This window comes from Suncus etruscus, chromosome 17 (assembly GCF_024139225.1).
Source record: "Suncus etruscus isolate mSunEtr1 chromosome 17, mSunEtr1.pri.cur, whole genome shotgun sequence".
Classification (NCBI taxonomy): Eukaryota; Metazoa; Chordata; class Mammalia; order Eulipotyphla; family Soricidae; genus Suncus; species Suncus etruscus.
In genome coordinates this window covers 31,737,498-31,758,824 of record NC_064864.1, presented here as the reverse complement: position 1 = coordinate 31,758,824, position 21,327 = coordinate 31,737,498, and the positions used below count along the sequence as shown (strand labels likewise).

Sequence of the window (21,327 nt, the reverse complement as noted above, 5' to 3'; positions counted from 1 at the left end):
AATACCCCCACAAAATCAAGAGGATAGAAATCATACCATTTTCTCAATGATGCCCTGAAAATACAAGATAATCACAAGCATAAATGGAAAAATAATTCAAACACCTGGAAGGTAAATAATTCATTAAAGAACAACCAGTGGGTCAGAGAGAAAAATCAAAAGATTCCTAGAAACAAATAAAAATGAGGATATGATCTATCAGAACTTGTGGGACACAGCAAATGTAGTGTTAAGAGAAAAGCAAATCCATCAGGAAGAAAGGGCCAACATAAATAACTTTATTGCACAGCTTAAGTAACTGAGAAATAAACAACAAAATGAACTGAAGAAAGGAAATAATTAAATTTAGAGCAAAAATTAATGAATTGTAATCCCAAAACAAAATCTAAAAGATCAATGAAACCAACAGTTGGTTATTTGAAAAAATAAGCAAGAATGATAAACCAACAACACAAGGAGAGCGAGAGAGAGAAAGCCCTAATAAACTGAATCAGAAACAAAGAGAGGAAATTATAACAGACACCACAGAAATTCAAAGGATCATCAGAGGTTATTTTGAGAACCTCTATACCACAAAACAAGAGAATCTAGAAGAAACAGACAAATTCTTGAACACCTATCTCCTCTTAAGACTGAACCAAGACCTACACATACCCATTACTATTGAAAAAAATTGCAATTATAATCAAAACTATTTCCAAAAACAAAAATCAAGACTCAGATGGATTCATTAGTTAATTTTTTAAAACATTTAAAGAGAACTTAATGCTGATCCCTTTCAGATTTTTTTCAGGAAACAGAAGAAACAAATATTTTCAAATAGTTTTGTTGAAACAAACATCATCATGATAACACAAGCAGAAACACCACAAAGAGAAATACAGGCTAATATCCATGATGAACAAACAGCCAAAGATCCTTAATAAAATACTAACAAGTAGAATGCTACAATGCACAAAAAAAATCATACACCATAACCAAATAAGATTCATCCCAGAGATGCAAGAATGACATAACCAAGTCAATCAACATAATATACTAGCTTAATAAAAAAGAATAAATAAAAATCATATTATCATGTCAATATATGCACAGAAAGCATTTGAAAAGATTCAGCACCTATTCATGATGAAAAACTCAACATGCTTTTTTCTTGTTAAGCCTTGTATATCTTTGTATTATTAAGCAGTGTATATCTTTTTTTTTGCTTTGTTTTGTTTTTGTTTTTGTTTTTGTTTTGTTTTTGGGTCACACCCAGCAGTGCTCAGGGGTTACTCCTGGCTCTATGTTCAGAAATCGCTCCTGGCAGGCTCAGGGGACCATATGGGATGCAGGGATTCAAACCACTGACCTTCTGCATGAGAGGCAAACACCTTACCTCCATGCTATATCTCCGGCCCCAAGCAGTGTATATCTTTTATGTTAACTCCTTATTAGATGGACAGCGGGTGTAAAGTGTCTCACAATCTGTAGGTAGTCTTTGTATTCTAGTTGCCATTTCAACAAGCAGAAGCTTCTTAGCTGAATGTATTTATAGAAGCAGTGTTTTGTAATTTTTTTGTATAGATCTTTCACCTCTTTGGTTAAGTACTTGATTTTATGAGGCACAATATATGTGAATGTTTTTTTTTAAATATCCTTTCTTCTCTTTCATTATTTGCATATAGGAAATGTAGAGATTTTTGCATATTACTTTTGTAGCATGCCACTTTACTATAAAATATGTTATTTCTAGAAGCTTTTATGTAGAAATTTTAGGATTTTCAAAATATAGTATTATGTCATCTGCAGACAACAAATTATCTAGATACCTTTGACACCTTTTTCTTGCCTAATTGCTATGGCAAGTACTTCCAGTTTTGTATTTTATAGAAGTGCTGAGGGAAGGCAACCTTGTCTTGTGCCAGATCTTAGAGGAAAATCTTTTTTCCCCACTGATTACAATTTTTACCATGATCAAAAATGGGCTTTGATTCTGAGGAAGATACCTTCAATTCCCAACTTGATGAGAAGTTTTTTTTTTTTTTTTTTATCATGTATGGTTGCTGAACCTTGTCAAATGCTTTCTCCAGATCTATTGCTATGGTCATATAGTTTATTTTTTCTTTTATTGATATGGTGTATTATATTGATTGACTTGCACATGTTAAACTATTTTTTCATCTCTGGAAGAAATCCTACTTGTTCATGGTATATAAACTTCTTAATGAATTGTTGAATTCTATTTTCTAGTATTTTGTTGAGGATCTTTGCATCTATGTTTATTAAGGATAATTGCCTGTAATTCTCTATTTGTGGTGGATCTGCCTGCTTTTGGTATCAGTTTTATAAAAAAATAGTTTGGTGTATTTCTGTTTCTTCAATTTTCTGGAAGAGCATAAAAAAGAATTGGTATCTAACCTCATCCAAAATGTGGAGAAGAAATGAACAGACATTTCCACAAAGAAGAAATAAAGATGGCCAAAAGACACATGAAAAATGCTCACCATCACTATTCATCAGGACAATGCAAATCAAAACAACAATGAAATTTCACATCAAGTAGACTGGCACATATTACAAGAATAAGAACATCTGGCACAGATTCAAGAAGAAAGGGACTCTCATTCACTGCTGGTGGGAATGCCAACTGGTCCAGTCATTTTGGAAAAAATATATATATATATACTTTAAAAAAATACAAATTGAGCTCCCATGTGATCCAGCAATATCTCTCCTTAGAATACACACTAGGAACCCCAAAATACCATTTTTAAAGCCCTCTGCATTCCTATGTTCATCGCAGCATTATTTACAAAAGGCAGAATCTGGAAACAACCCAAGTGCCCAAAAACAGGTGAGTGGCTAAATAAATTGTTGTACATCTACACAATGTAATATGACAAAGCAGTTAGTAAAAATAAAGTCATGAAATTTGCTTATACATGGATAGATTTATAGTGTATTATGTTGAGTGAAATGAGTCAAAGAGGATAGACATAGAAAGATCACACTAACTTGTGTAATATATAAAAAAAAATGTTAACAGCACCCATTGACAACAGAGATGATGTCCAGAAGGACTGGTCCATGGTTGGAAGCTTGCCACAAACAGCACACAAGTTCAGTTAGGTCAGAGAAGGGACTACTATGATAATGGTAGTTGGAAATGATCACTTTAGTCAAGAAATGCATGCTGAAAGGTGGTATAGTTATATATATGATACTTCGTTAGTAACATTATTGCAAACAGTATCAAAAAGGGGGGAAATGAAGAATGAGTGAGGAGAAAGAGAGAAGAAAAATGCCTGCTTATAGAGGTAGGCAGGGAGAGGGCAAGTGAAAGGGCAGGAGGGAAATTGGGGATATTGGTGATGGAAACTACACTGGTGAAGGGATAGGTATTGGACAATTGTATGACTGAAATTCAATCATGAACAACTTTGTATCTCATGATAATTCAACTTAAAAATGTCAACAAAAACAAGTACTTCCCAAAATAAATATGAATACAATTTATAAAATGAAAGTGGGGGCCGGAGCATAGCACAGCGGGTAGGGCATTTGCCTTGAAAGCGGCTGATAAAGGACAGACCTAAGATCAATCTCGCGTCCTATATGGTCCCCAAAGCCAGAGGTAATTTTTTCCTTCCTTCCTTCCTTCCTTCCTTCCTTCCTTCCTTCCTTCCTTCCTTCCTTCCTTCCTTCCTTCCTTCCTTCCTTCCTTCCTTCCTTCCTTCCTTCCTTCCTTCCTCCTTCCTTCCTTCCTTCCTTCCTTCCTTCCTTCCTTCCTTCCTTCCTTCCTTCCTTCCTTCCTTCCTTCCTTCCTTCCTTCCTTCCATTCCTCTCTCTCTTTCTTTCTTTTACTTTCTTCTTTCTTCTTTCCTATCTTCTTCCCTCCTTCCTCCTTCCATCCCTCCTTCCTTCCTTCCATCCTTTCTTCCTTCCTCTTTCTTTTTTACTTTCTTTCTTTTACTTTCTTCTTTCCTATCTTCTTCCTTCCTTCCCTCCTTCCCTCCTTCCTTCCTCTCTTTCTTTCTCTCTTTCTTTCTTTCTTTCTCTTTCTTTCTTCTTTCTTTCTTTCTTTCTTTCTTTCTCTCTTTCTTTCTTCCACTTTCTTCCACTTTCTTATTTCTTCTTTCCTACCTTCTTCCTTCCTTTCTTTCTCTTTCACTTTTTCTTTCTTTCTTCTCTTTTTTCACTTTCTTCTTTCCTACCTTCTTCCCTCCTTCCTTTCTTCCTTCCTTTCTTTTTCTTTCTTTCTTTCCTTTTCTTTTTTCTTTCACTTGCTTCTTTCTTCTTTCCTATCTTCTTCCTTCTTTTCTTCCCTCCTTCCTTCCTTCCTTCCTTTCTTTCACTTTTTTCTTTCCTACCTTCTTTCTTTCTCTTTCACTTTTCTTTTTCCTTTCTTCTTTCCTACCTTCTTCCTTCTTTTCTTTACTCTCTTTCACTTTCTTTTTGTTCTTTCTTTCTTTTCTTTCTTCTTCCTTTCTTTCTTCTTTCCTACCTCTTCCTTCCTTCTCCCTCCCTCCCTCCCTTCCTTCCTTTCTTCTTTCTTTCTCTCTCTCTTTCTTTCTCTCTTTCTTTCTCTCTTTCTTTCTCTCTTTCTTTCTCTCTCTCTTTCTTTCTCTTTCTTTCTTTCTTTCTCTCTTTCTTTCTTTCTCTCTTTCTCTCTTTCTCTCTCTTTCTCTCTTTCTTTCTTTCTCTCTTTCTCTCTTTCTCTCTCTCTCTTTCTCTCTCTCTTTCTTTCTTTCTTTCTTTCTTTCTTTCTTTCTTTCTTTCTTTCTTTCTTTCTTTCTTTCTTTCTTTCTTTCTTTCTCTCTCTTTCTTTCTTTCTCTCTCTCTTTCTTTCTTTCTTTCTTTCTTTCTTTCTTTCTTTCTTTCTTTCTTTCTTTCTTTCTTTCTTTCTTTCTTTCTTTCTTTCTTTCTTTCTTTCTCTCTCTTTCTTTCTTTCTCTCTCTCTCTCTTTCTTTCTTTCTTTCTTTCTTTCCTTTCTTTCTTTCTTTCTTTCTTTCTTTCTTTCTTTCTTTCTTTCTTTCTTTCTTTCTTTCTTTCTTTCTTTCTTTCTTTCTTTCTTTCTTTCTTTCTTTCTTTCTTTCTTTCTTTCTTTCTTTCTTTTCTTTCTCCTTTTTTGGCCACACCCAGTGACACTCAGAGGTTACTCCTGGCTATGTGTTCAGAAATTGCTCTTGGCTTGGGGGATTATATGGGACATCGGGATTCGAACCACCATTTATCCTAGATAGGCTGAGAAAAAGACAAATGCCTTGCCACTGTGCTATTGCTCCAGCCCCACTAGGGGCTATTTCTGAGCTCATAGCCAGAAATAACCCCTGAGTGTCACTGGGTAAGTCCCCTAAATGAAAATGTATGAATAAAAATATATTTAACATATATTAGGGAGCAGAGTGAACATAGCAAAATCCTTTTTATAAAATCAGGTTTCTTTTTCCTTTGGGGGAGGATTTTATGATTTAAAGAAGTGTGTTCAGTAAAGCGCTAGTCAGCTCCTGGCATGTGCTCTTTGCTCAACACAAGATAATTGACATGAAAAATCTCTTTCCTGGGTCTTTGACCTTTTTCTTTTTTCCTTTTGCTTGGGTTCTCCAGTTGCCAGTCTGTAGAGAAGGCTTAGTAGTAGTGAGCTATAGTGTTAGCTATATCTGCATGAGACCCTGGGTGGCATCCCCAGGACTCAGTAGTAGAGTGTTGGCTTTGCACACCTGGAGCCCTGAGTTCTATGACCCAGCATTCTGGTCAATATACCAGCTGCCATGTTACACAGTCATGGTACTTGAAGGATTTTACAAGGATGAGATAAAATTGCACAGACAACACATATGAAAGTCTCCACATAATGGCAGTGCTGAGTCTAGTGGTGATTTGGGATGCTGGGGGCTTTTCTCAGCTTTTCTCCTGCTCTTGCTATCTGAGCAACTGTCTTGGGCCTTGGGGGGGGGGGCTGTGGTGGGAGTTCCCCTGCAGGCCTCTGCTCAAGCGCTACTAATTGTGCCAGGGAGAACGGCTCACTAGAGTGGAAAATAGTCCTCATATATCTAGCTGAAGACTATAATGACCTTTTAAATAACAGAAGCAATTTTATCTCAATACCTCAATTACTCTGAACTTTCAAATGTCAAAGTGCTTGGCACTTTCAGAATAGCTTAATACAGACATTTATAGCACTTAGACACAGCTAGTTTCTTATCTAACCTAATTATGTGTTGTACAGGAAATAGCGAGGCTCACCATCTGTGTTATTTTTCACAGCAATCCCCAGGCACTGCCCTGGACTCAGTCTGGACCTGGCAGCTGACTACCCTGGCTCCTGGGGCAAGGCAGCAGTAGGGTGGGGGAAGGCTTGGGTTGGGCCCTGCCAAAGGTCTGGCCTCCAACCCTTAGGGAGAGCAGTTAGGATATGAGTGTCCTGAGTAGTTAATATCATCAACCACTACACCAAGCCTGAGCTCACACAACAGATCCACAGACATGAAATTTGAAGGCTGGAGAGTATGACAATGTGAAATAGTCTCTCGGGGGTAAAGCTAAGGGGCTGCCTTTCCCAGAGGTCACAGTGGTCTGGCTTGGTCCCTTCAGTTTCCAGTTGTCATAGCTGCCCTTCCTGTTCTATGACTGTTGCCACACCAGAGAAACTCTGCTCTACTTTATTTTCACTCTAATTAATTCCTGCTCTCTTTGCTTCTATCCCACATTCCACCTTTCTCCCTGTACTTTTGCTGAGCCACACTCATTCCTGCTGTAGAGTGCTGCAGACCTTCAACTGAACAGTCCTCTTTCCTTCCCTCAGTACATAGAGTACTGAATACTAAGTATGGCATATACAACTCTCAGACTTTCCCTTCCAGAGATGCTTGTCCCAAGAAACCCCTTCCTCTTTCTCCTTGTGCTGCTGGACTTCCTTTCTCTTTTCTCCTAAGTGGCATTGTTTGACTTTCTGGGTTCTTTTATTATGTGTGTGTTCATTTCTGAGGCAGAATGAAAGCTCCTGGCCAGCCATGGGCTCTTATTAGATCCTGCACAATCTCCCATCTCATGATATAAACAGTGCACATAGAAATCACAGCGGGAATAGTATTTAAAAGTCAGGGGTTGGGGAGTGGCAGGAAGGCCAGCAGGACGGTCCAAGTGGGAATGTACACAGAGTGGGCTGGCTGACTTCTAGGCTGATTTATGCACGGAATAAACTGGCTAACTTACATGATGGCTGACTTATATTGCCCTTTACCAGTTGTGTTGGGACCTGGCTAAGGAAAGGCAGGCATTGGCAATGTATCTTAACCCTATATCAGAACTGGGTCTAAATATTGACATTTAACAGAGTTGGAAAACTGAGATTCAGAGTTCATGAAAGATTTCTCAGTCTCACAGTGAGATACAGGGTTGGGAACTGAGCCACTGGCCATCTCATTCCAAAGCCTCCAGAATACTATGTTCCCATGTCTTGGTGTGAGGCATTCTAGCTTGAGTAGGCAACACAGTGCTTAGCTGTTTTATGAAGTTTCTATCCAGGTCCTGAGAAGTGACACTTTCCAGGCTGTCCACCTCCTCTTAAAGTGTTCATCCTTTATTCTTTGCTCTCCCATTCTGCTTATAATTTTTTTGTCCTTTTGGTTGTTTTTACTTTGTTTTGGGTTCCCACTCAGCTCTGTGCTCAGGCATTACTCCTAGCAAGGCTGAGATTGAAACATGTCAACTTTCTCTTTGGTTCCTGCCCCTGATTGTTGTTCCATATTTCTCTCTAATGTCTGTTGGCCCCCAACTAGACTCAAACCAGTGGGCAGTGCTCCTGACCAAACTTGACTCCTGTCCTTTCAGTCACAAGACACCCCCTACATGCTATTTGCTATGCCCTTTGTATATTACAGAGAGAACCTTTTGTCTGTTATTCATTTATTCACTCACTCACTCACTCACTCACTCACTCATCATACCTTGGGACAAGACTTTGTATACAACACAGATATAAATGGGACTTTATCTCTGCAACGACCTCAAATGTGCTTAGGGAAAGGGAACTCTCTATATAGTATAGGTTTGGGCCAGGTATTGAGATAGTGAAGAAAAGGGTTATCCAGAGAAGAGTCTAACTTGAGGCCAGTAGGTGCTTTGGCACAGACTCTTCTCACCCTAGAAGAGGTGAAGAAAGATGAGTACTTAGGGGAAGTGGTAGAAATGATTCCTATTCTCCATCTTACTGAAATGTTGCCTCTCATGAAAAATCCTGATCTCACTGGGCCTTCAGTGCAGCATCCCACCCTTATGAAGGCTTTGTGCCTACCTCTAGTACTGGAGAAAAGCAGCCCTGGACCAACAGTCTGAAGGGAGGCAGCAGTAAATATAAAAGTGCCCCCAATCTTCTGCCATTTGTAATTTCAATGAAAGAGGGGGCAGCAAGCTCTGGGGTGCTCTAGGAGGTGGATCAAGGAAGGCCCCTTTGGGTTGGATCAGGTTGGGTCAGAATGTCTCTCCAGGAGCATTGGGATGTGGCTGTGAAGGTGTGTACATAAGAAGTATGTTTTTATTTTTTATTTATTTTTTGTTTTTAAGGATAAAAGAGACTCAACCCTGTAATCTCATAGACATTAAAGCTCAGATGAGATTAAAGTGCAAAACATTAATGAAGTAAAATATAACATGCACGGTTATGGAGTGGTTGTAGAAAATTCTCATGGTGGGGGTATTGGAATAAAAGTAATTCAGGAAATCTTTGAGTCAGGGAATATTATCTTCAAGAAGCAATAGGGGAAAAGAAGAGAAAAGCCATTCTCATGTCAAATTTTTACTAACAGGAAACCTTATTAGTAACAGAAACAAAACAATAACGAACATTTCTGGAGTCCTGCTGTGCTAAGAATTTTTTTAAGCAATGTGGGGGGCCTTCTGGTGCTTTTCCTGTACTGGTGGTCAGACTCAGTGAAGCTGGAGGCTATCAGCTCTTGAGAGAAATGTAGTGGGAGGCATATGGCACCAGGGATCAACTCAGGGCATCACATATGGAAGGCACTTCCTTTATCACTTGAACTAACTCCCCTGCTAAGGAATTTTACATTCTCTTCTTTCATCTTAATAATCCCTGAGATAAGTAGGTATTAATCTGACTTTACACATAATGGTGAGAGATATTCCCACAAATACTGGAAACAGTGCAGTTAGGATAGAGGAGGGACCATTATGACAATGATAGTTGGAACTGATCCCTCTGAACAATAATTGGGTGTTGAATGGAGATAGTGATGTGCACAATACCCCTTCATTAATAATTGTGTAATACACAATGTCTAAAGGGAAAAAAAGGATGAGAGAGAGAAAAAAAGAGAGAAGTTAAATCCTTGCCTCAGAAGCGTGTAGAGGATAAGGGGGAGAGAGGAAGGAAAATTGGTGATATTAATGGCGGGAAACGTTCATAGGTGAAGGATGGTGTACATTGCAAGACTGAAACCCAATCATAAACAACTTTATAATCATGGTCATTATTAATTATTAATTTATTATTTTTATTAATAAATTATTAATTAGTCGTAGATTTAATTTAAAAATGGTAAAATAGGGCAGATAAAACTGAGGGTCTCTAGGCCTAGGAGAATAAAGGGGTTGCTAGGCAGAAATTACAGCTCCTGTAGCAAGTCTCAGGGCTGGCTTTCTGGGGCTACTTTTGATTCAGGTTTTGGGGAGCTGAAGTACAGTTCTTGGAGTTGCTTCCTCTGTAGCAAGCTCCTTGTTGTAGGAAGTCTCTGTGCTGGTCTCTTTTGATCCAAAGATTTTGTTCCTTTATAGAAATTCTCTGAGAGCCAGAGAGTACAGAATTAAGGTGGTTTACCCCAAAATAAAACAAGACTTCTTTCAAAAGTATATGAGCCCAATTTCTCTAAGATTTCTTGTAAGGTGGAATGGGGTTGATTTTGGAAACTAAAGCATTGAAAACCAAAGGGTCACAGGGGCTTTCTGGAGAAGGGAAAAGAAGGGAAGAGAAGAAATGGCAAGGAAGGAAAGGGAGGAATGGGATGGGAAACTCTAGAGGGGAACAGAGAAATATACTAGAAGGGAAGGGAAGTGATGGAAGGGGATAGGAAAGAAAGGGAGGAAAGGGAAAGATAATTGAAAGGGAAGGAAGGGAAGGAAAAGGAGGGAGGAGAGAGGGAGTGTATGGAAGGGAAAGAGAAGGGGAGTCCAGGGAAGGGAGAGGAAGAGAAGGTTGGATGCAAGATGGATTACTGAAACCTGTAGTCTGTATTACATTATTGAAACCTGTATTAGAGAAACTCTGAGGCCCTGCAGGTTTGCAAAGCACACATTGAGCATTCCTAGGGGGTCAAACCTATTCTGAGTCATTGCCTTATTTATGATGATGCCTATCCAACAATGCACAGCAGATGATGTTGGGCGAGACATCTCAATAAATTTGGGGGCTACTATTTTAGCATAGGATACAAGCTTTAGAGGATTCAGGAGAAGCAGACATTAAGATATAATATTATTTTGAGGCTCTTACAGTATTTCTGGCATCAACCCATAGGAGTGAAAAAAATATTACATTTATATGCACCTATGCAAGCATGATTCATGCACACACGGTCTACTATGTGAGGTGGACCCAGAACAGCTAACGCAAAACTTATTTTGACTTCAAAAGATTTGATTTTATGCTAAATAAATTTCATCAGAATTTTCATATGACAAGCCTGTCTCTCCACACATATGCCCTGACTGGCTGCATTTTAATGTGGGGGAAATCCAATCTTTGAATATGCTGTATAGAATCCAGAACTCAGATCTTGGAACTGAACTCTTGGCTACTGCTCTGCCTGAGGACTTATCACTGTCCCCATAAGGCCTTGAATCGATTCTCTCCCAGTGTCCAGGACACAAAGTATTGAAAAGACAGAGTGGTACAGAAGACAGCGTCTCTCAGAATTAGGTATCAGAGGGCTCAGACAGCTCTGCAAGCATGCTGTTCACAGGCTTTTCCTTTTGATTTCCTTCACATTGGACACTAGCAACTTCCCTATCACGAACTGAATGTCTGTCAGTGTGGTGTGTATGAACCTTAAAAGGGACAACAACCTTCCTGTGCCCAAAAGGTCCAGGAGCAGGGCTCCAGTTTCAACAAATATGAGCACACGATACCTGTGGTAATGGTGTTTCGAATAAACTGTGATTTCTTTTGCTCCATTGTGCTTGAAGGGGAAGCACAGCTGAGCCTAATGGTGAATCACAGGGAATCAAACCATCTCCCAGGATGTTAACCCGAATGAATCTCATTGTTTCCTGTCTTCACAGCTCACTTGGCATCCCTGCCTTCTTTCTGATACCCCATAGTAGTGGAGTGCTTATGTGTGGGGTGGGTGCTCTTCAGTGCTTCTTAGAATGTGGTGGCTGGCACAATGGTGTGAGTGGTGCCACTGGCATTGGTGCCTGAAAGGGTTGTGGGAATCCTGGTTATCCTGGATGGAGGGTTTATGGTCTCTTGGTTGTAAAGGTGTTTCTCATGGGCTGGAGCTTGGCTGAGTCAAACTGGTCATGGCAGCTGTGTGTGGCTGAGCTGGTGAAAGTGTGTGGATCTGATAAGCCTGAGGATAGAGTAACTCCTCACAATCTAACTGTCCTCTAGCTTCAGACACCTCCATTCCCATTTTTTTTATCATATCTACTTCAGAGGGTCTCCAGGAAGTACCCTCAGCATCATCTAGGAGAGGGCATCATCTGCAGATTCTGACTCTGCTCTCTCGCTTGTAGATCCTAATTCTGAGGGACCAAGAGGAGGGCATGTGCCCTCTAAAATGTGACAGAGCAACACATTTTTTTTTTTTTGGTTTTTGGGCCACACCCGGCGGTGCTCAGGGATTACTCCTGGCTGTCTGCTCAGAAATAGCTCCTGGCAGGCACGGGGGACCATATGGGACACGGGGATTCGAACCAACCACCTTTGGTCCTGGATTGGCTGCTTGCAAGGCAAACACCGCTGTGCTATCTCTCCGGGCCCTCATTTTCTATGTGAGCCCTGACTCCAACCCAGTTCACCTCCAGCCTCTTAGGGTGTGCAGATAACCAGCCAAGGCAGGAGGCTTCTCTGTCCAGGGCCCCAGCACTAGAAGCCTAGTGATTCATGAAGTGATACTTCTTGGACTTGTTGGAAAGGATTTGCTGTGGTTCTTCACTCACATGCAGTAGCAGCTGTAATGATACCTCTTAACAAGCTGTCAGAGGGACTGGGAACAACCATTTCACAGATGTAGAAAAGAGGGACTTGGGGAAGGACATCAAGGCTGTCTGGCCCCTACCATGGTTCTTTGTATTTTCCTCACTATACTGGCTCATTTTCAGATTCTGGTCTCCTGAGAGCCAGCTAATGCCAGACAGTGGGATGCATTTCCCCATGGATTTGTACATGGGCATGGGCACCCTTTATCTGGAGAAACCCCCACCCTAGGCCATGTTCTTAGTTCTGCCCTGCTTTTCCATCCCTCACCAAAAGCCGTCCAGCATCCCAGGTATAACTGGGCCACTTCTAAAATATAGAATCCAGCAGAAGATACCAACAACCTAAAACACTGATGCTGGAACTGTGCTTTCTCTAACCCCCAAACTGTTGATGCACCCCCAGTCTTTGGCTGATTCTGTTATGAGCCTCAGGAAGGGTTTCAGTGTCTCTGGAGCCCACCTACTTTCTCTCTGGATAGCAAAGATTGGGGAGTCCTGCCATACAGTAACAGGCAGGGATACAGGGGCCTTACTTGCGTGCTTTTAGAGAAGAGGGGGCTCATGGAACCTCCTCAACATAAGTCTGGAGCACCCCAACACAGCCTTTCTTCTCTAGCCTCCTGCTTGCTCTTGAGCACATTCTGACTACAGTTCTCCTCTTATCAAAACCACTTCCATCTCCATGGAAGGGTTTCTCTCAGCCTGTGCATAGCTACTCCACAGGCTCTGGTTCACTACTCTGCCCACATATGCCACATTAGCTTATTCACTTAAACTTGTGTTCAAATACTGAAGTCATGTTGGGGAACACCTCTGAGAACTGGATGTCAGAAAATCAACTCCAGGGAGTAGGCTCTACCTCTCATTCACTCTTCACCAGCTCTATCACGTACCTCCAGTCCACAATGCCTCTAAGCCACAGTCTCACTTCCTGGTTGCAACCTTGCCCTTTTTCTCCTTCTCCCTCCAGTCCAAATGGCCTGTGTCTTTGCCTATGCTGCGTTCTCTTTCTGTGATATTTTACTCTCCAGCCTGATGGAGCCTGACCATGTCTATTCTCCTGAGTCCTATCTAGTTGTTCCCCCCAAGCAATTCCGAGAGCTCACTATGTACCAAAGTTCTAACTCCATCTCAGAGCCTTCTCCTGAGCTTTTATAGAGAGATAACATCTTTGAAGAGATAATTAAGATAAATAATGAGCACACACTGGTAGGTCCTGATCCAAGATGACTGATGGCTAAGAAGAGGGGATGTGGATATAGGCAGGTACAAAAGGAAGCAGAGGAAAGGCTTGGGGGAAAAGATAGCCAGCTGCAAGCTTAGAGGAGAAGCCACAGAAACTCTATCAGCCTGCTGATCCTGTACTAAAATATTAGTCAGTACATTAGCCATCAGAATTCAGAGGAAAACTTCTTTACTTCCAGTCACTGTGATGCTTTACCATCCTAGACCAAGCAAATAGTATAGCTGTAAGTAATGTTGCTTGGCCTTCCCTAGGACCAGCACTGCCTCTAATGAGGCCTTCCATGTCAGGTCACCTTGAAGTTACACCCATCTTGGATTCAGTAGTGAGACCCAACCCCAGCCCCCAGATTGGCCCAAATGATCTGGAGGAAGCAAGAGATGGCAATTTGGCCAGACTTGTTGGATGAATGATCCCAGCCTGCCTTTGGGCCAGCAGACCTTTCAGCCCTGGGTAAAGGTTCTGAATAATGCTTTGAAACATGACAGCAGCCCAGCCTTGATATTTATGACCCTGTTTCTTGGCCTTACTTGGGAGTGGTGCTCTTGTCTCAATTTATGGGCCTCCAGAGCACACCCAGACTGGCTAGGGGATTGCAAATGGGCATTTGCTAATGGTGCCTGCAGACAGTGTGTGTAGGGGGGTGGTGTGATACTTGGCCCTGTGGTCACATGCGTACCCTCACCTCCCAGGAGCCCACTCAGTACTGAAAGGCCTCTCCTCAACTTCCCCTGTGCAGAGACCATGATGTACACAATCAGATCTCAATCTCCAATCATTTTTCACTCGTTGAATTTTTTACTCATCATTTTTGGAAAGATTTCTTACATCTCTGTTTTCTTAACAACTTCCCTTCCTCTCCCTCCCCTTCCTTTTCTTTCCTCTCTTTCTTCAACTCCCCTCTTTCTTCCACCTCCCCTCCTTTCTTACTTGGGGAGTATTCCTGGATTTGTATACAGAAGTGATCCCATGCAGTGCTTGGGGACACCATATGCAGTACCTTGGGTTCAAGTGAGGTTGTGAAATACAAGACAAGTTTTTGTTTGTTTGTTTGTTTTTGTTTTAGTTTTTGGGCCACACCCGGTGGTGCTCAGGGGTTACTCCTGGCTGTCTGCTCAGAAATAGCTCCTGGCAGGCACGGGGACCATATGGGACACCGGGATCTGAACCAACCACCTTTGGTCCTGGATCGGCTGCTTGCAAGGCAAATGCCGCTGTGCTATCTCTCCGGGCCCTCAAGACAGGTTCTTAACCCTTGTATCTTCTCTCTCTCTTTCTCTATCCTCTCTCTCTCTCTCTTTTGACGCTTACTATTTATCTTAAATTGACCCACTGTAGACTAGATGACAGAAACGTAAGATAAGTGATCCTCTTTTCTCATGATCTCAAGCCTGAGCTAAATTGGGTAGAAACACTCATTAGGACTCTGAAGGGCATGTGAATAAAAGGAAAATGTTAGAGTCCCTGAAAAAGATATATTGGAGATGTAAATTAATGGTAAGGAACTTACTTTGTATCGCATGTGCCCCAAATCCCTTTGCACCTTCTTAGGCTTAATGTCATTGAAGAGGCAGGTGAAATTCCTTGCAAAGAGTTCTGAAAGACTATTATGTAGATATCTGAGTTAGGAGGATAACTCAGTGATTAGGGAATGAGTATTATTCAGCCATAGGAATCCTGAAATTCTCATAGGGACTAAATACACAAGTGGTTTCAGAGAGAGAAGCAAAGTTACACCATAGTTCAGGCTTTTCCAGGATGGTCACATTTAGAATCGATGTACAGACTAGGCCTTTCCCTTTATTGTAAGGACAGATAATAGAAGAGCCTGGCAGGGGCATGCCATCTGCTGGGGGACAGAGAGAAGGGCAGGTCAACCTGAGATGGGAAACCCCATGGCCTACACTCTTTGCTTGCAGTGGCAGCTTCCTATCTAGGTTCTGTGACTCAGCTAGGAAAGCTGGGCCTCCACAGGTAAGACCACAGAAGGGATCAGAAACATTCTTAGACAGAGATGGTGCTTCCTCAGGTGGTTCTACCTCTCCTAGTATAGAGACACATATGACTAGTATCCAAAAGTGGTGAGTTTCCAGAGTCCGCATGCAATTGGAAATTGTGGCTTTAATATAAAAAAAAGGCAATGAAATATTTCCCATTATTTTCTAATAAGTGAGCTTTATTTTTCCCCCTCCTACTGGTGCCATAGCCCTTTGAAAAGTGAGGGATATGTAATCTCCTATTTAGCAAAGTAGCCATAAGTCATCAGCATTCTGCACTTAGGCCTGTTGTGCATCTTATCCTCTGTGTAGGCAAACCCTGGAGTCCGTGGTGCCTGGAGAGCTGATGGCCAGCGGTCCAGGATCTAGGGCTTTAAGAAGCAGAAGTGTGTGTCTCTGTCCTTCTAGCCTTCTGCAGACCAGCAGAAGATTCTTCCTTTCTCATCACCAACCAGGAGTTTAGTCTGGTTTCTGGAAAGAGAAAGATCCAAGTATTAGAGACACGTCTATGAGTGTTATTGCACTCAGGAAGTTGCAGTCTGGGAGTTCAGTCCAGGACCCTCTGGACTTTGAGCCTGAGATAGGAGATGGGAAGGGAGTTATTGAGATGTTATGCTTGGGTGGGTGGGCAAAGAAGAGTCTTTCTAACTAGAAGAGTATAGTTACCTAAGTATTAAAGGAGATGTTTTAAGATGCTCAGAGTCTAGGGAACAAAGGGAGCTCCAATATCTTCTTTTCTGCATCTCCAGGTATACACCACCCACCTTGTAAAAAACAGTTGGGACTTTCCTAAATGTTCTCCACCCAGCTCCCAGAAAGATTTTAGCTCTGGACTTTCTGTTACAGCCCCATTCCTGCCCTATGCACTTCTTTGTAGACTTTGTTTCTATCACCTTTCCCTAGGAAACCCTTTTCCCTAGGCAGTGAAGGAGGAAGGAAGAGTTTGATGCCTCCTGAGAACATACACCCTAACATAGAAAGGGTGAAAAGCTCCAAGTACCAGTGCTAGATAAATGTGAAGACATATATCTTTCCAATGTCCTACCTACCACTTGGCTATTCAACAATGGTTTAGAATGTTTAGAATGGCATCTTATAGGAGACTGGAGATAGTACATAAGGTAAGATGCTTGCTCTGCATGCTCTGGGCACCTCATATGGTTGTCAATTTCCCTCACTCCCCATCCAGAGTGATCTCTGTGCAGAGACAGGAGACAGGCCTGAGTATAGCTTGATGTGGCCCCAAAACAAAACAATGTCACTATCTACCAATGTCACTAGTAACAGCAGGCCCCAGAAACAAAGTCTCTTTATACTATTCCCACAGTTTGAATGTCCTTTCGAATGTTTCCTTACTAGTATTCAAGAAAGTATGTAAATGGGGATGTTTTTTTTAAAAAAATATTTCCTAGGGCCCTCCATGACTATTTCACCAGAACCATTAGCCCAGAGAGGAAGGATCCCAGAGACCAAGACCACTTTTAGGACCAGGGAACCTGAGCCTTGTGGAGTCTCTTAGTGGTGGCAGCAGCACCCTCTGCTGGACGGCTTGAAGAAATCAAGCCAGATTTACCTGGACACGGCCAGTGCTGTCACTGCAGAGCTGGTCTTGCTGGGTTTCCCTGTCAAAGCAACACTAACGTCCAGCTCCTGGCATAGGGCAAGATTCTTTTCCCACCTGTGACCTGTGAGAGAGAAGAGTTTTTTTTTTTTAAAAAAAAAAACCAGGTGGCTTTGCACATATGTTCACACACAGGACCACAAACACATACACATATTTATATTTGTGGTCAGCAACTTGTTAAATTGTGGGGGGAAATCTATTTAATCTTGGCCTGTGCTGTTGCAAAAAGGGCTGTCCCAATTTAATTTGCAGGCTGTGATAGTTACATGTGCTGACGTGCTGCGGTATCCATTGTGTACCAAATTGGATTTGTGTATTATTGCTTTCTAAATTGCATGCCTAGTTCAGCAAAATTGTTCATCAGTGTTTACTGGCTTTATGCTTAATAAGATGCCCCACAATACCTTGCTGCCAGGATGTAATGCAACTGTAATTGCCTAGTAAAAATAAATTACATAAAGTCGGCATTATCAACTTATCTAAATCCTCTCACGCCACAACCAATAATTAAATGCTGAGAACATTTTTTTCCAAAACTATAACTCAATGATTGTTACTTCACTCATTTTAATGACTGCATTTGGGAACAGACAGTAATTCCTTCACTGCAAAGAGTGGGAACGAAAGAAGGCAGTTGGCAGGGCCTTGAGAACTCAAACAGTTGGAGTTTGGGCAGGAAAAGAGTAACTATTCCATTGTTGGGGGCAGTCATTCTGTGTATACTAGGAAATGATCATGAAGGCTATATTTGTAAAAAGTTTAAATAACAAGCTTCTCTGAACACTTTATGTACAACATTGAGTCCAGCTCTGCAGGGTGATTCTTGGCCTTTGCTGCCAATGGCAAATAAATGAATTCTGGGAAAAAAATAAATTTCATCTGCACACTTATACAGGATCCTTAATATCTTCAAAGACATCCTTTCTTTCCCCTTAAGACACAAAATTGCAGCAGTATGCACCCCAGGAGAACACACCTGTACCTCCTGCCCATGATTAGTTCCTTTCCAGAAAAAGTTTTGAACAATATTATAAGAATAATCAGGTCTCCAGTGGCTTTGACTTAGAGATCTGCATATAGATTCAGTAATGCTGAGCTATGGTCCAGGCTGAGTTTTATGTCTTTATTCTTGCTTGGTTTCATCCCATTCCTCCTTTGAGCTGTAACGACATCCCGACATCCCTGACAGCTATTGCAGGGTGCATTGATGACCACAGTCAGAACAAACAGCTGGAACCCTATGTAAGTCCCTTAACACCATCAGCCAGGTTTTTATAGAACAAGAAGTGTGATAAAAATTAGTTGATTCCAAACCATGATTATCCTTATATTGTTTCTAGCACTCCATATATTGGGATCATAGCAGGTAAGTCAGTGATCCTCTTCCTCCAGTTGACAGAAGGGGAAACTGAGGGCTAGCTAAGTTGTTGGAACAGAGTTTGGTTCTTCTTGCTTCACAGCTCTTCGCAGCATAGCCAACTCCATTACCAACAGAGTCTCGTCATGAATTGATTTCATGAACAAATTGGCACTCTCAACTTCTTAGCCTTATTTTCCTTAATCTCACAGTGTGTCATGCCTACCTCCCTGAGCTACAGTGAAAAATAAGACAATGAGGCTGGAGAGATACCACAGTAGTTTTCTCTGTATGTGGTCATTGTAGGTTTGATCCCTGGCACCTCATATAATCTCCAAAGCATGGCAAGATGTAATCCTTCAATACATAGTCAGGAGTAATCTCTGAGCACAACTGAATATGGCCCCAAATCCAACCCCTTCCATCAAAAAAGATAGAAATAAGAAAAGAGTGAAGTATACACAATGGAACACTAGGTGAGCTCTTTTTCCTTGAATACCTGTGGAGTTTGGTATTCTAGAGTTAGTCAAGTTTTGATAAATAACGAGCACTTGTACAAAAAGTACAGAAAGTACAAAAGTACATGTTATACACCTGTACAAAAGTCCAGGGAGAAGGCAGTGCTCATTACTCCAGTAGCATTAGACCATGAACAAAGTGATCAAATGATCAAAGTGCTTCTCCACATGAATTTGCATTTAGCCAGTATCTTACAATAAGCTGTATTCATATTCCTTCAAACATGCCAGCAACCTAGGAAACTCCACAGCTTCTCTGGACTCTGCAGGCCTGGCAGTATCTGTATTCCTCCAAGGAAGGGAGTGTGTGGGGAGAATTCAGCAAAGCAGGGAAGCCCCAATAATTTTCTAGCATGACAGGTACCTCTTGGGTTAGGAGACAGGGATGAGGGCTCCTCCAGTGATGCTGGCACTGGAACAGACAGCTTCAAATCTTCCATCTTCCATATCTGTCAAAGCAAATAATTTATTGTGGACTGGGAAAATGATGGTGTAGGCCTAGGCTTATTCTGTCCCCTTAACCTAGGGTGGCTCCATGGGATTGGAGGGGTGTTTGAGTTTTGTGTTAGCTTATTCTTAGAACAAGTTTCCTGCCCAGAGGTTTGATGTGTCACAGCTGTAGTTGGGTAATTTTCTGTCCACCTCTGTACCTGTATCTCCACTCAACTCAACTCCCTGCTTACCAGGAAGGGTCTTGCCAGCCAGCCTATTATCATGTTGCTTAAATAACAAGTGGCTATCCTCTCCCAACTCCCCATGCAGAAGATGGGCTTCACAAGGCCTGTAGAGAATGTCCTTAAGCTGACAGTCTCACTTACAGAGTTGGAATTTTCTGTCTCTGAAAAGCAAGGACCAGACTTCAAGCAATGCTCTGAGAGCTCCACACCAAGTTTCGGTTATTTTCAGACCTCAACTACCAGTTAAACAAATAGTGTGAAATGCATGGATGACTTCCATACTCATGAAAGAAATGCTTCTCTTATCCTACTAGTATGGTCCCTCATTTTCAGCCCCACATTTGGATGAAGCCCAGACATACATACCCTCATAACATACTGGCCTGCCTGGAATTTCTCCACTTGAGAGCTCCCTTGTGCTGCCAGCCCATAAATGGGACCCTAGAAAGTTGTTCTTAGTCTTGTCTCTCCCATACAACACAGTCTATTCCCTGAGCCTAGATTCCTTTCCATAATGCTCTGTTTTTCTCTTACCTTCAGGACTCAAATGATATGCCTTTTCCTATGAATCTAAGTTGAAATTCAAATTATAATAATCTACACAGTTATTCTGAGATATTGAGCACAGAGGTGACTGGTAGGCAAGGCTATATTTGAACCAAATTTGCACACAGCAAGCTTTCATAAGTGTTTGCAGCATCAAATGGGTAATTTCTAGAATACCTGTGGCAGCTACTTCATACTACTTTTATAAATTGTGGTATCAAGGGACAGTTTCTTGAGTAACACAATCATTGAGTAAGATATCATTTCTTATCTTTATTCATTGTTTCAGAAAAATCACTTGACCTTTGTTTTTACCATCCTATTTCTTCCTCCTTAATGTCCTGTTTAACTTTCTTTGTTTCTCCACAAATGCCATTACCTCTCCACAGTCCTCCTCAGTGGGTCTAATACATATCCCAACACATATGTGTATATGTACCACATATATACATATATACCACCACATATATGTATATACATAGATACCACCACATATATACATGTATATTTTTATCTTCTCTCCTAGCATAAGAACATTATGAAAACAGATTGTTAAATTTCTCTGTATCATGACTTATGCAAAGCACTTGCTTGATATAGTCAGACTTCAATAGTTGTCAGGTGGATAGATGTCTGAATGATTGGATGAATGGAAAGATTCATAGATAGATAGACACATGGATGAATGAATAGGAGAAATGTTGGATGAGAGGGTAAATGGTTGGGAGGGTGAATGGATGGGATGAACAGACAAGTTAGACAGACAGATGGGTAAATTGACAGAAATAATTGGATGGTAAATTATATATCCATCTAGAAAGCTAGATGGATAGGTCAAATCTTAAAACATTTTGTGGAAATAAGTACTTATTTCATGATATGTATATGCATATACAATAATATATCCAATTTTATTTACTTTGTTCTGGAAATCTTTTTTGTTTGTTTGGTTTTTTTTTTGGGGGGGGGGTCACATTGGCAGTGCTCAGGGGTTACTCCTGGCTCTATGCTCAGAAATCACTCCTGGCAGGCTCGGGGGCCCATATAAGATGCCGGGATTCGAACCACCATCCTTGTGCATGCAAGGCAAATGCTTTATCTCCATGCTATCTCTCTGGCCCCTGTTCTGGAAATCTTTTTGTCTCTCCTCTCACATGCTGTGGGAAC

General features: G+C 41.3%; 1 protein-coding gene across 1 annotated transcript in view; it reads right to left on the bottom strand.

Moving 5' to 3' along the window:
* Positions 1-15,637: 15,637 nt before the first annotated feature.
* The window catches only part of WDFY4 (WDFY family member 4), a 239,321-nt gene continuing 233,631 nt past the window's right edge, over positions 15,638-21,327 (bottom strand). The window contains exons 59-61 of the mRNA XM_049790636.1: positions 19,302-19,386; positions 17,012-17,123; positions 15,638-15,909 (exon numbers count right to left, since the gene is read on the bottom strand). Of these exons, the coding sequence (XP_049646593.1) occupies positions 15,843-15,909; positions 17,012-17,123; positions 19,302-19,386 (264 nt within the window). The 3' untranslated portion in view covers positions 15,638-15,842. The remainder of the gene's footprint in view (positions 15,910-17,011; positions 17,124-19,301; positions 19,387-21,327) is intronic.